General features: G+C 45.6%; 2 protein-coding genes and 1 long non-coding RNA gene across 6 annotated transcripts; 2 read left to right on the forward strand and 1 right to left on the reverse strand.

The window, feature by feature from the left end:
* Positions 1 to 3,807: 3,807 nt before the first annotated feature.
* Positions 3,808 to 4,859, reverse strand: LOC111079524 (protein crossbronx-like). Its single transcript, XM_022374730.2, has 2 exons — positions 4,736 to 4,859; positions 3,808 to 4,677 (listed from the first exon to the last, which is right to left on the reverse strand). The coding sequence occupies exon 2, from the start codon at positions 4,660 to 4,662 to the stop codon at positions 3,904 to 3,906; it is 759 nt and encodes a 252-aa protein (XP_022230422.2). The 5' UTR covers positions 4,663 to 4,677; positions 4,736 to 4,859; the 3' UTR covers positions 3,808 to 3,903.
* A 99-nt stretch (positions 4,860 to 4,958) lies between these two features.
* LOC121404156 lies at positions 4,959 to 7,439 on the forward strand. 3 transcript variants are annotated; one of them, XM_041593275.1, is made up of 3 exons: positions 4,962 to 5,461; positions 5,528 to 5,615; positions 6,018 to 7,439. In XM_041593275.1, the coding sequence occupies exons 1-3, from the start codon at positions 5,190 to 5,192 to the stop codon at positions 6,180 to 6,182; spliced, it is 525 nt and encodes a 174-aa protein (XP_041449209.1). In that variant the 5' UTR covers positions 4,962 to 5,189; the 3' UTR covers positions 6,183 to 7,439. The 3 variants fall into 3 exon arrangements, 2 of the variants coding, with proteins under 2 accessions (XP_041449209.1, XP_041449210.1); XM_041593276.1 differs by having other exon boundaries at positions 7,205 to 7,439; XR_005967756.1 differs by lacking the exon at positions 5,528 to 5,615 and having other exon boundaries at positions 4,959 to 5,476.
* A 196-nt stretch (positions 7,440 to 7,635) lies between these two features.
* LOC111079525 lies at positions 7,636 to 11,263 on the forward strand. Of its 2 annotated transcripts, none has more exons than XR_005967760.1 (4): positions 7,636 to 8,966; positions 9,410 to 9,935; positions 10,004 to 10,371; positions 10,428 to 11,263. It is a non-coding gene; the product is annotated as an uncharacterized LOC111079525 (long non-coding RNA). The 2 variants fall into 2 exon arrangements; XR_005967761.1 differs by having other exon boundaries at positions 7,636 to 8,371.
* The last annotated feature ends 625 nt before the right edge of the window (positions 11,264 to 11,888 follow it).

Here is an 11,888-nt window from a genome sequence, read left to right on the forward strand (position 1 = left end):
GTATCCCATCAGAGTGCGTTGAAATTGAAAAGAAGTAGGCATCAGGTTAGTTAGTTACCTTTCCACTTGAGCGGATAGCTATGGGCATGGCCATGGCCATGGCCATGGTGCTGCTGCTCCAAGATTGGAGTGCACTCACAACGTTTTGCAGGAATGTGGGGAGAGGCGCGCGCTCACAGGAAATGTGATGTTTAGAGTGGGCTCTCTGGCCTTTGTGTGCTCTAAATGATAGAAAGGTACGGAAAACGAGGATTATGGAATGTTTTTTTTATGGCACGGATGAGCATGGGCCAAGGGTTGTTCAAAATATAAAATAAAGAATTAGTAAGTGAATTGGTAAAATGGAGAGCACAATACATACTACTAGAGACTAGTTCTACTAGTTCTACTAGTTCAATGCATAAATCGAAATTTTTAAAGAGAGAAAAGCCTAATTCTCGCCTTGTATTTATCATATATTTGAGTTTAATATTTCCATTTGTTATGTACGAATATTTTAGAGATTCTTCGATGCAAAAAAAAAGACTGAACTTATTTCCCAATTACCATATTTCTGGAACTAGCAATGAAAAATGTAACCCCAAACCGGGGTTCTTCATACAAGTATTTTTTTTTTTTTTGACAATGCCAAACACTCTGACAATTGGCTGTATGTACGTACGAGTATCCCCCATGTATCGTATCTAATGGCTGCCGACCAAATTGACAGCACAAAAAGCTATGCAGGGCCGCCGACAACGAGGCCCATAACTCATAAAATGCAGCACATACCAAATACCAAGGGTATGCCAGCCAGCTACACTCCACCACACTCAGCTCCACGAGAAAACTCCAATTTTAATTGCTCGACATTAAACGATCGACAACGACAGCGGCGGTGGCAGTGTCGGTGGCGGCTCCAACGACGACGATGACTACGACGCGAAAGAGGAGCGAGAGAGTGCGCTGAGGCAGATATATGTATGTATACCAAGCAGTACAGTTCGCAGTGCCATAAAATATGCGCACGTTTCGTTTGTTTGCCGTTTGTTTGCATATGCCCTGGCTATGCCGGCCCAGACAATATGGTCCAGGTCCCGGCCGGGGCAGACAGCATTTAGCGTACGATTTGGCGGCGCGAAAAAGATAAACTCATAAATTATGGCATTGAATGTCACTTCAGCGGCAGCAGCGAAGACTGCGACGCAAACGGAGACGGAGATGGAGACGGAGACTGAGACCCGGCGGTTGTTGCCACCGCGAACGCGAAATGCCGACAATAGCTGGAGCGACAAAGTCGACTTCACCGTCAGGATGTGTCCGCTGGCTGGCTGGCTGGCTGGCTGCCTGGCTGGCTGGCTGGGGCACCGGCGATAATGAAGCCCATTTTAAAGTCACTACCATTCAATGCGATTTGATTTACAATCCCATTTCGATTATAATCGATGATGATGTGTGTGCGCGCTTCGGCCAAGCCATGAACTTGCATATAAATACCAATCTGTGTCTTTGCCAGCCCATCCAGTAATCCAGCAAGAGAGCCCGAGCCTGAGCCTGAGCCTCAGCCTCAGCCAGCACCCAGGCAGGCAAATGCTAAGCAGAAGCAGGCGGCTGGCGGAGCAGTCTCTAGCGGTTTTCGAAGGAAATCGAATTGCTGCTGCTGCTGCCAGAGATTCGAGCTGCCGAGCTTTAGTTCAATCTGGTCTGCCCCACAGGCGGCACGGCACAGTGGTTCAGATATCTGAAATACTCCTACTACAACGTCTACCTCAACAAATTCGCCAAATAATCATCATTTAACACCACTGTGAAGAGTGTCGTTTCTGTCCGCTTTACCTGTTGGCGCAATTGAACTTGAATACGTTTCGGCTTTGGCGTTTTAGTTTAGTTAGCCCGCCGCCAACTTGTCAGACAATCGAATGCGAAGCTAACGAATCCAGCAGCACCACAACCACCGCCACCGCCACCACCGCCGCCGCCACACCAAACCACCAACCAGCCACATCGTCATCCCATCTCCCCTCTGCACCGTACCCGATCATTGTCGCATCCGCCACCCGATGGTGGCAATTGTTTTGATGGCTGTTGATAACTGCAGCAGCAGGGGATGTGCTCCGACTCCGCCAACGACTCCGATCGGTCGATGCCAGATTCCACCAGGGACCGACCCCGAAATAAGCCAGACAAAACACAGTTCAATACAATGGAAGTTTCATACTTTGTCAACCGTCTGGCAACAGTTCTTTATGTGCTTTTAATTGAAGCTGAAACCATTAACATTAACATTCAGCTGGCCGCTCCATGACCAACCAACAACATCCACCAGCCCACGCAAACTCCGCTTAAATTTATTACAACTTAATTGGTAATGTTGTCGTTGTCGTTGTCGTTGCCGTTGCCGTTGCTGTATGCTGTTGCTCTTGGTGTTTCTCTGTGTTGTGCTTACAAATGTGTCTTTATTTTTGGCGCAACGCCTACCAAATAAACGGACTATGTTTATTCTGGAACTGGGCGGGTCCTGGTCCTCAACCGGACGCCAGTTTATTTCGATATGGAACAATATGCAAATGGGAAGCAGTAAATTTACCATTTAGCTTGTTGTTTGCTCAGTTTTACCGAGCAAGCATTAGGATACTATAAATAGCCATGTGATAAATCTTCAATGTACTTAAAGATCGGTCATCTATATCCCGTTTATACTTGGGAACAAGTACATTAGTCCCTTGAGATCAACCATAAACGGGAATAGACTGGATAAATTCATATTTTGATGTGAAGTTTCCGCGCATTTTACCAAAAATGCGGCACTGACCCGCCATAATCATTCACTTTGAGCACTGCTTTCCCACTGCTTCCCACTGCTTTTCCACTGCTTTTCCACTGCTTCCCCACTAAACGGAAAAGCAATCGCATATGTGCCTAGAATGCCAGATTCCCAGACAATTAGTTCGAAAAAAAAGTTCAAGTCGCCCACTCAAGAGTCCCGCCAACGAAATGGACCAAAATGTGGCTACCAAACATCGCATCCATAATTTCGTGAACAATTTTCGGCCATGAGGGGAGCAGGGGAAACAGTGGAACCGGCTCGCATGGCCACGGAGGACGGTGCACAGCAAAGGCAAAGTGCAGTGATAAATCAAATTGTCACTTTGGTATATTTTGCGCCAACTGACGACGACGACGTCACCCTTGGAACCGGGCCGCAGTGTCGGCATGCAAAAGGAAGGCACTGGATATGGAAATGGATTGGAGAGGGGCCCGACCCGTGCGTGCAGGAGCGCCTGCTTTTAAGGGGCAAGGAGGGTGGTTCGGGGCCGGAGAGAGCCACTACGAATGCATTTCACTTTGCCGACGCGCGACGAGTCATAATTATTATTATTTTGATTATTGCACGTGAAAGATGACATTATTAACATCATTACTGGTTGTGCAACAGGGGGGAAACAGGAGAAACGCACACGTACATATTCTGTCCTGTCCCCAAGCACCGGCAGCTCTTTTGCACTGCGAGAAACACAAGTTGGAACAAAATTTGGCTTGTAGAAACAGAAAATTGCGGGCTTTTTCCATAATTTGTTTCCCTCTAGTTTAAATCGAGTACAATTTGCGTTAAAGCTCTACCACTTACCTAATATTTAGCACGGTCATTGTTTAAATATTTGCAAACACAAAAAAACACACGAAACTTGAAAAAAAAAAAACTAATTGCGCAGCCAAATTAGCACACCGACTGATTGCCATTCATTCAGCTATCGATTGCAGTAGTGAGGAGTCAATTGAATATCGATGTGTGTGCTACCGATACTTGACAATTACTCTGAGTACATACTCGTTTAATTTGTTTATTTTGTTTTTTTATGAGGCTACTGTATGGCAGCGGCGACTGTGCATCCATTCCCCTCCTGCTCCAGCTTCCGAGCATTCTTAGCGGATAGTTTTGGCCCACTGAATGGCCTCCTCTTCATCCATTTGACTGGATGTGTCGATGCTCGCCAAACATTCAGCCGGTGGGTAAGTGTCCATGGAGGTCGCCTCTTTCCAGCTGGGACTCTTCAGCTGCTCCATAATCTTCTCATGCCGCTCCGAACAAAACGGTTCAACGACTATATAGTGCGGATCATTGGATGTTGGCAGGTCGTACATATGTTCCCTGGTGAATGAAGCCAGTTGTTGCACCTTTTTGATGAACGCAACTCGGTCAGTGGAGAGCATAGTCAAGGCTTCCATGTTGTACGCTTCCTCCATGTACACTCTGTCACCGGAGGGAGTAAGACTGGTGCAGATGCTGCTGTCCGGATCGGCGAAGATGGCCTGAATATACTTGAGCAGGTGCCAGATGTGGTGGTGATTCTTGCTCCACTCCGTGAAGAAGGGCGCCAGGTCCAGGCTTTGAGTCTGCGGGCGAATGTGTGGATGGTAGCACGCCGTTGTAAAGATGACCGTGGGCAGGCTGGTAACGTTCGGAAAGTTGTCCGGCAGCATTATGGAGAAGCGGAACATGCTCTCCGCATAGAATCCACTGTGTATGAAGATAACTCCGTACCAATGCAGTGCACTGGCATAGCTGGGTATGGCGTATATGTTCCTTAGCTGCTCCTGTTCGATCAGATGGTATTCGGCCAGCACCTGGTAGCCCTGGCTCACGACAGCGCTCTGCTCCGTGTTGTTCCAGCTAAACCACATGGTAGGAGTCCAGCTCTTGAAGGACAGTAAGGTTTTTGTGCAACGATCATCAGGAATACTATTAGAAACTCACCTGTTGATGCCTAATATAAATACTGATGTTAAATTTTGAAGAGTGGACTCCGCCAGAGGTTAGCCAGGGAATTTGTAAATGTCCCGAACTGGCTAAAATGTACAAAACAAATACATTCTACACAAATATGACACATATTGCTCAGATCCGAAAAATTGCTGGAAAAAAGTGCAATATAGCAGAGTGTGACCAGCTCGCATTGCTCAGTCAGCTGTGCCAACTGTCAACTAATCGGTATTTAATTTTTCACCGCCAAAATTTCTTATCGGTTTTTGTATCATCCCTGATTTTGCTCGCAAAACTTTTCTGCGGTCAGTTTGCCGCCAAAATTGCGAACAGTGTAAAGAGCCACTAAAACAACATTGAATTCACTTACATTTATGCGGCATGTCAGCCGACTACATACTACATACAAGTGAGAAACGGGAATTGTCCACAGGGACAGCGAAAAACTATGTATGTCCAGTCGCAACAGCAACAGCGGCGCAGCAGAACCACGGGACGCGGCGAATGTTTCACTGTCGGATGGAGCATGAAGAGCCACTTTCTGGGCACCTGCGGACGGACGCCGAGTAAGCTGTGGTCGCAACTGGTACTCAGCGGCATATTCAATCATGTCAAGTGTAATAATTTTGCGAATTCCACGTACATACATATGTACATATGTTTGTGGTTATGTGCGATCCTTCGGGAGGGAGAACTGGAGGATGAGACTTGGAAAGCAAGGTATACTAATTTAAGGTAAAGCATGGCCAAAGAACGATTTTGCAATAATAGTCAGTTACATTTCAGTGCTTCCTTTTGTCTCACCTTGGCAGAGACTGGGCACAACATTGCATGGATGGTGGACATAAACAAGCATGTGTACAGACATGTGCATGTGAGTGTGTGTGTGTGTGTGTGTTAGGGGCCAATGTTTGTGGATTTTTGATTTATTGTTGCTACGATGCTCTGATGTACGGTTCTTTCACGCACCGGCAACATAATGTGGCATTATAATGTCGCGTGTTTTGAGCAGAATGCTGCACGTGAATGTGTGTGCCTGATTTGTTATGAATTTATTATGTGACGGAAGTTGGAGCCGCTGGACGGTATGGAGAGAAACTCTAACTGGTCAAACGAGCGACGCGGAGCACACATTTTTGCATGGCACTTGCCGCAGCTGCTAATTGGAGACCTGCACCATCTTCCACCACTGACATTTCGGTTCCAGTAATGCCAGAGGGCAGACTACAGAATAATTTGATATTTTTTGGCACTTCTAATTGGGTTCTTCTCTTAGATTACAGGAGTATATGGAATTCGCGACGCATTCAACCACTCCAGTTGGGAACCAATTAAAGAACATATGGATGGTATTTTCAGGGTATTTTTCAATCGGAGCATCCGCTATAGCGTAACCTGTCGGTTCTCCTGTGCTTTGCAGCATATCGCAAACACACTCTGACAGAGACAGACAGACAATGACGCTTCCCTGATAAGTTTCAACCCAAAAAAGAGAAACAAGAAACGAATGCATAAACGTGCAGCAGAGATACGAAACGGGAATTGGTGAAAATAATGAACGGAAATACAACATTTTGGGGGAATCCAACTCATTAAAAATTATACTCCGATATGATGTGATATGATACGTTATGATTTGCGACTGGAGCAGGGAGACTTTCTTTATTTCGCTCCGACCTGGTGGTTAACGCCAGATGTCAGGGCCCTGACATAGGTGTAACACCCAGGCGTGGAAAGGGTTTTTTGCCGTGGCCACTCTTGTGTATTGGGCTTGCCTCATTTTCACCTACACTGCCCGCTGTAACCCATGTCAAAATGTTTGGCTAAAGGCGATTGCTAAATACGTGGCCGGATTTTGGGAGCAAGGTCCCGCCATATTGGCTTGCGGTGCACCTGTGGGTACTGGAGGGGACTGGCGTGGCTTGTCACTTGGTCCACGACCTCCACGCCAAACGCAACATTCAATTTCGGATCTCATTCGCCCTCAAACCCATATATGCGGGCCGCAATAATTTCTCCTTTGCCGCCTTCTTCAACTTCAACGCCAACTTCTTTGTGTTGCCCTTTTCTTCTTATCAGCTTTCTTCATTTATGCTACGCTGCGTTCTGGGACTCCGACTGCGACTGGGACTGGAGCCGGGACACGGCACATCGTATCGAGTCCAGGGCCCGGCCTGTTCTGTCTCAGTTTTTGAGGCCTCGGCATTTGTAATACGGTGGCATATAACACTTAAGTGCTTGTTGTTGTTTTATAAGATAAACTTTTGCAAAACCCACATACATACATATGTATGTACATATGTGTGTGTGTACATGTCTTCTGGCCAAAACTGAAATGAAAGAGCTGGCCCAATCACCCAAGCAGAGTGTGGGGAAATGGGGTACCGTGATGCCAATTCCATTTACTGGCACTTTCATTAACCAACCCACCAAAAAGTAAACGAATTGCATTTGTATTTTTAGTTCTCGCTGAAAGTTGCGGGTTGATGCTGATGCTGATGCAGGGCTCAGAGAATTGCCACTAAAGTTTGCTGTTACTCTGGAGGGATTCGCGGAACTGTACTCGAATGATATGAGTTTGTGTTTCAGATTCGGCAATAGATATCAATCAGTTATTCACAGTGAACGCTCGATTCTCGCATGGAATGGGGCTTCACTTGTTATTATTTGTTTTAAATGAAGGGCACTCTTTAAGTGGGAAATTGTATGTGAAACTTAATAATTGCATGTGTATATCCCATTTATACCAAAATACTTTATATTTTAGAAGACCTACGCGTTAGAGATAGATCAAAACGACCAGAAAAGAGGTTATTTAATACCGCACACAGGTAAGAAACGAAATGCATAAATGCTATCTATTTTTTAAAAAAAATTATTTTTCGCAGGTTTTGCTCTGCCACGATTTCCCACGAAGAGAGATAGAATAACATGGGCCCACCTGTATATATTCATTATGAATATGGACTCTTGTAGAATCCCCTCTCTGTACAAATGATGGGTGGAATCGGAAGGAAATAGCGTGGGCAATTATTTGATATATGTATGTATGCACAAAGCGTTGGCTGGCAGAGAAGGGATGATCACAGAGCCGGGCACTGTGTGTGGCATATTCAAATTCAAATTAGATTATATGCAAACACCGGCCACTCTTTCACTTGCCGTTCTTTATTATTATATTGGAATGCCGTACAAAAACAGCAGAGTCCACGAGGAGTATGAGGACTCGGATTCGGAATCGGACTCGGACTCGGACTACTAATATTTGCATAATCGCAGGCAGTAGCAGAGCCCAACCCGGACCAAGGCAACAACAATCCAAGCAACATGCGGCAAAGCAATTATTTCTTTAAAATAAATTGCATGCACAATTGGTAGCAATAGCAATTGCAACAACAGAAGCAGCAGCAGCAGCGGCAGCACCAGCAACAGCAAACAACAAAGTACCCATGGAAGACCACCAAAGCATGGATCCACAGAGTCAGAGTCGGAATCGGAATCTGACCGAATGCAGGTCCCATCGACGAATTTGGTCAGGACGGCTTTTTGCTGGCCATAGAAACCGAGACAGCAGTGGATAAGGGCGGTTCGGAGAGGCGTGGCAACTTAGCTCGTTTCTGCGATTTGTGTGTACGCCTCATTCGTTTATTTGCATATCGATTTGGAGTTTTTAGTCCGCCAGAACCCACTCGACCAACTTGGTCTCTGTCCGTCTGACTGTCCGTCTGTCTGTCTGTGTATCTAACTGTCTGCCAGCTTGCCAAAAACTATTCATCGGATCCTTGGCTTTATTTTGTTTGCAGCACAAACGATTGCATAATTGCCAGGCCCTCTAAATAATTCGAGTCTGTTTGGCCAGCATTTAGCCTTGGGCTGCCCACTCATAAATTCAGAGCTCAGCAATCTGCAATCTCAAGTGCAAATTCAATTTTTATAGCACACTTATCCTTACTTTGATAGTGGCTCCTCCAATGGCGACATTATGTCACCCGATATGCTCGATAAGCACGTGCCATTAGCTTGATTCCATCAAGGAGTCCATTTGGGCCGTGGGTGGGAGTGCAACAATTTTCCGCTCGAACAGAAGAACACTTGGACCAAGTTTTCGAGCAGTCACGTAGCCATAACGCGTCGGCGAGCCTCTTGACTCTGGCCTGGTCCTGCAGCAGCAGCAACAGCAGCAGCTATATATGTATGTAGTTGTTGCTGGGGAATTGAAAACTTGGTATGTTTTGCACCCACAAAATAGGGCATATTCGGCACTTGAGAAACGTTGAAAAATACTTTTATATATTAATGAAAACTCAAGTGAATGGCATTGATATTTTTGAGGCTTTTATAGGGTATCATATATTCCACTGCTCTCGCTGGGACTGGGCCATAATTAAAAATTTCCCTTGTTAGTGGCAGCTTTGCTGCTACCAAAGTAATACCAAAAAAAAAAAAACTCTTTAAGGGTGAAGCCCTCTAAGTCTGTCACTCATTATGTCCGCTCGCTTTATCATGTTCCCTGTTGACAGTCGCACGGACACAAATGAAGCAATTTTCCCGACATGCAAAACGTGCAACAGTTGCAACAGAGCAGAGTCCGCCGAGTTGGAATTGGAACTGGAGCAACTGTTGCTGCAGTTAATTTTCGTATATTTAATTCGCTTTAAATTATTGCAGAGCCACGGCCATGACGTTGGTAGCAACTGGCCGCGCTTTGATGTGCGCCCCATTACCCGCACCCCAGTCGAGACGTCAAAGGTAAGGAGAGCAACAGCCATCATCATCATCAGCAACAGCAGTGAAGCAGCAGCAGTAGGAGCAGCAGTAGCAGTAGCAGCTTCAGCTTCCAGCCGCTTCGTGGCCATCGATTTGCAAGGCAAATCAAAGGCTTAATGAATTCATTTCAATTAAACAAACGAAAAAGAATCAAATGAACAGCGATAGACGAATGCCAGAGACTGTCGTAGACAGTTTGCATTAATAAATCGTTTAGCTGGGAGCTCCGTTTCTTATGGGTAGATGTACATATCTCCCTGCCAATCCGTTTGAACTTGGCATTTGGCTGGAATCGGGGCAAAAAGCGGCCCCCAGCAGAAGCTTGTATTAATTGATTCTACCAGATCTTTGGATCGAGATGGGCCCCCCCGTTCGACTGACAACTAAGGAATGAGGCTGGTGCTGGTAGCCAAAGGTTACTCGGCGTGTAAGTATTGCTTAATTTTCATGTTCCATTGTGGCATTAAGAGTAAAATAAAATTAATCTTATTACAGAATGAATTCGAAAAAGTTCATGCTGTTGTGGATCCAAGGATTCCAAGAAGATCTTACTTGTACTCGAAACAATCAGCGGATTATTTGCCCATATTATATCCAAGCGTAAATAAGTATCTTTAAAAATCAATATATTTTTTTTAAGAACTTTATCTGTGTATTTCATGAACCTTCCAGCCGCGACTTTATTTACCAACAGCTTAACTTTATGTGCGGGGTCAGTCACCGAGATTTTCTGATTTCTCCCCTTTTTGGGGCAGCAACCGACAGCCGCATAGCTGATAAGCCTTAAGCTGCTTAATCGATGACCAGAGAGTTGTCAAAAAATAATTCACAGGCCCGGACGCGTACTCGGATGCGGCTGAAAGGTAAATACAGGAAGACAGCCAGGCCAGGCGTATACGTAACGTTATCAGTTTTTCAGATCTACCCTTTGGTGCTTTAAATGGTCCTCAATGTAGGTGGAGGAGGAGGAGCGGCATCGAGGAGTAGGACGGGACCCCCATTGGACGGCCAAATCAGAGTCTCCTTGTCGGGAGCCCTTACATGAGAAATATTTTAGCGTACAATGCAGAAATGGTAGCAGCTTCGCTGCGTTTCCTTATCAGTTCCAGCTCCGCTGACGTATGCACCCCAAAAAGAAGAACAAAGAAGGAGGAGGACCAGAAACAGAAACCGCGCTTGCAGATAATGCCACAATGAAGACAGCATAACGCGCCGCTGTTGAAAAATCGCTGCATGCGCCCGGCCGACATCAGATGGCGGGAGAGGATGCGTCCACATCAAGATAAATGAGCGTGCGTCTTCTTGTTGTGTTGCTGCTGCCGTTGATGTGGAACCTGTCCCTGCCCCTGCCACTATAAGCCGGGAATCAAAGTTATAATAATGCATAAGTAATTTGCAGCAGAAGCAATCGGAGAGAGCCATCAGCTCGTGCCACGGCTGCTCACTGCCTTGACGACAGCTAATCCAAACCGGCCAAAACAGCACCCAACAGGGTCAGGACAGTCCTCTTCCCCCTGAAGCCATCTCTTTCTCTCACTCCCTGCCACTTTTGGATAGTTATTTATTAACTGAGAAGCACTTTATCTGCATATCGTTAAAGGGATACCAAATATTGGAGAACATGTACTTTAAAAGCAATTTTAAGAAATGTAAAACGAAAACTGGAGCATGTGTTAATGCTGAGGTTTTGGTTAGCGAGAAATCTGATGTATAGCAATGGCTCAGCTGGTCCAGCAAGTGTAGTATTTAATAATACTTGAGTACATAATAGTTAATTAAATAATGGCAGCTTTTAAGCTTCTTTGCTCCATTAGAACCTCAATTGCACTTCAAGGGTTGCAAGGGTCGTTAATTAATTAAGGAACCACTATGGAAACTGCTACTGCAGCCTTCAATTATCGATTTTAATTCCTTGAAATTCCTTTTAGTAACCGTCTGTACTGAACCACTGTAGTGCAGCATTAACTTGCCTCTCAAGTTCAGCCAAAAGGGAGCGCAGCACAATGGCCATTGCCATTGGCATTGGCAGACCCAAATCCAGTCCCAGTCCCAGCATAGGGCCAGAGCCAAACAATGCCGCGGCTTGTAAAGACAAGGGAAACCCAAACAGTGGCGGTCCCGAGGCAGCGGCCAGTGAACTAGATTTTTCATTGCAAAAAAAAAAAAGGAAAAAAGCTAACAAAGAGAACTACGGAAAAAATGAAATCAGGAAGTGTATTATATAATTTTATAGATACTAAACTCAACTTTGACACAAATCGGCTGAGTGCGGTCTGTAAACATGACATTTGCTGTACACGAATCCGGCAAGGAGCCCGGGCCAAGCTGGGCTGAGAGGATTGGGGCATGCTGCCGCATGGTTGGGACCGCTTCTTTGGAC

This window comes from Drosophila obscura, unplaced genomic scaffold (genome assembly GCF_018151105.1).
Source record: "Drosophila obscura isolate BZ-5 IFL unplaced genomic scaffold, ASM1815110v1 contig_186, whole genome shotgun sequence".
In the NCBI taxonomy this organism is placed as follows: domain Eukaryota; kingdom Metazoa; phylum Arthropoda; class Insecta; order Diptera; family Drosophilidae; genus Drosophila; species Drosophila obscura.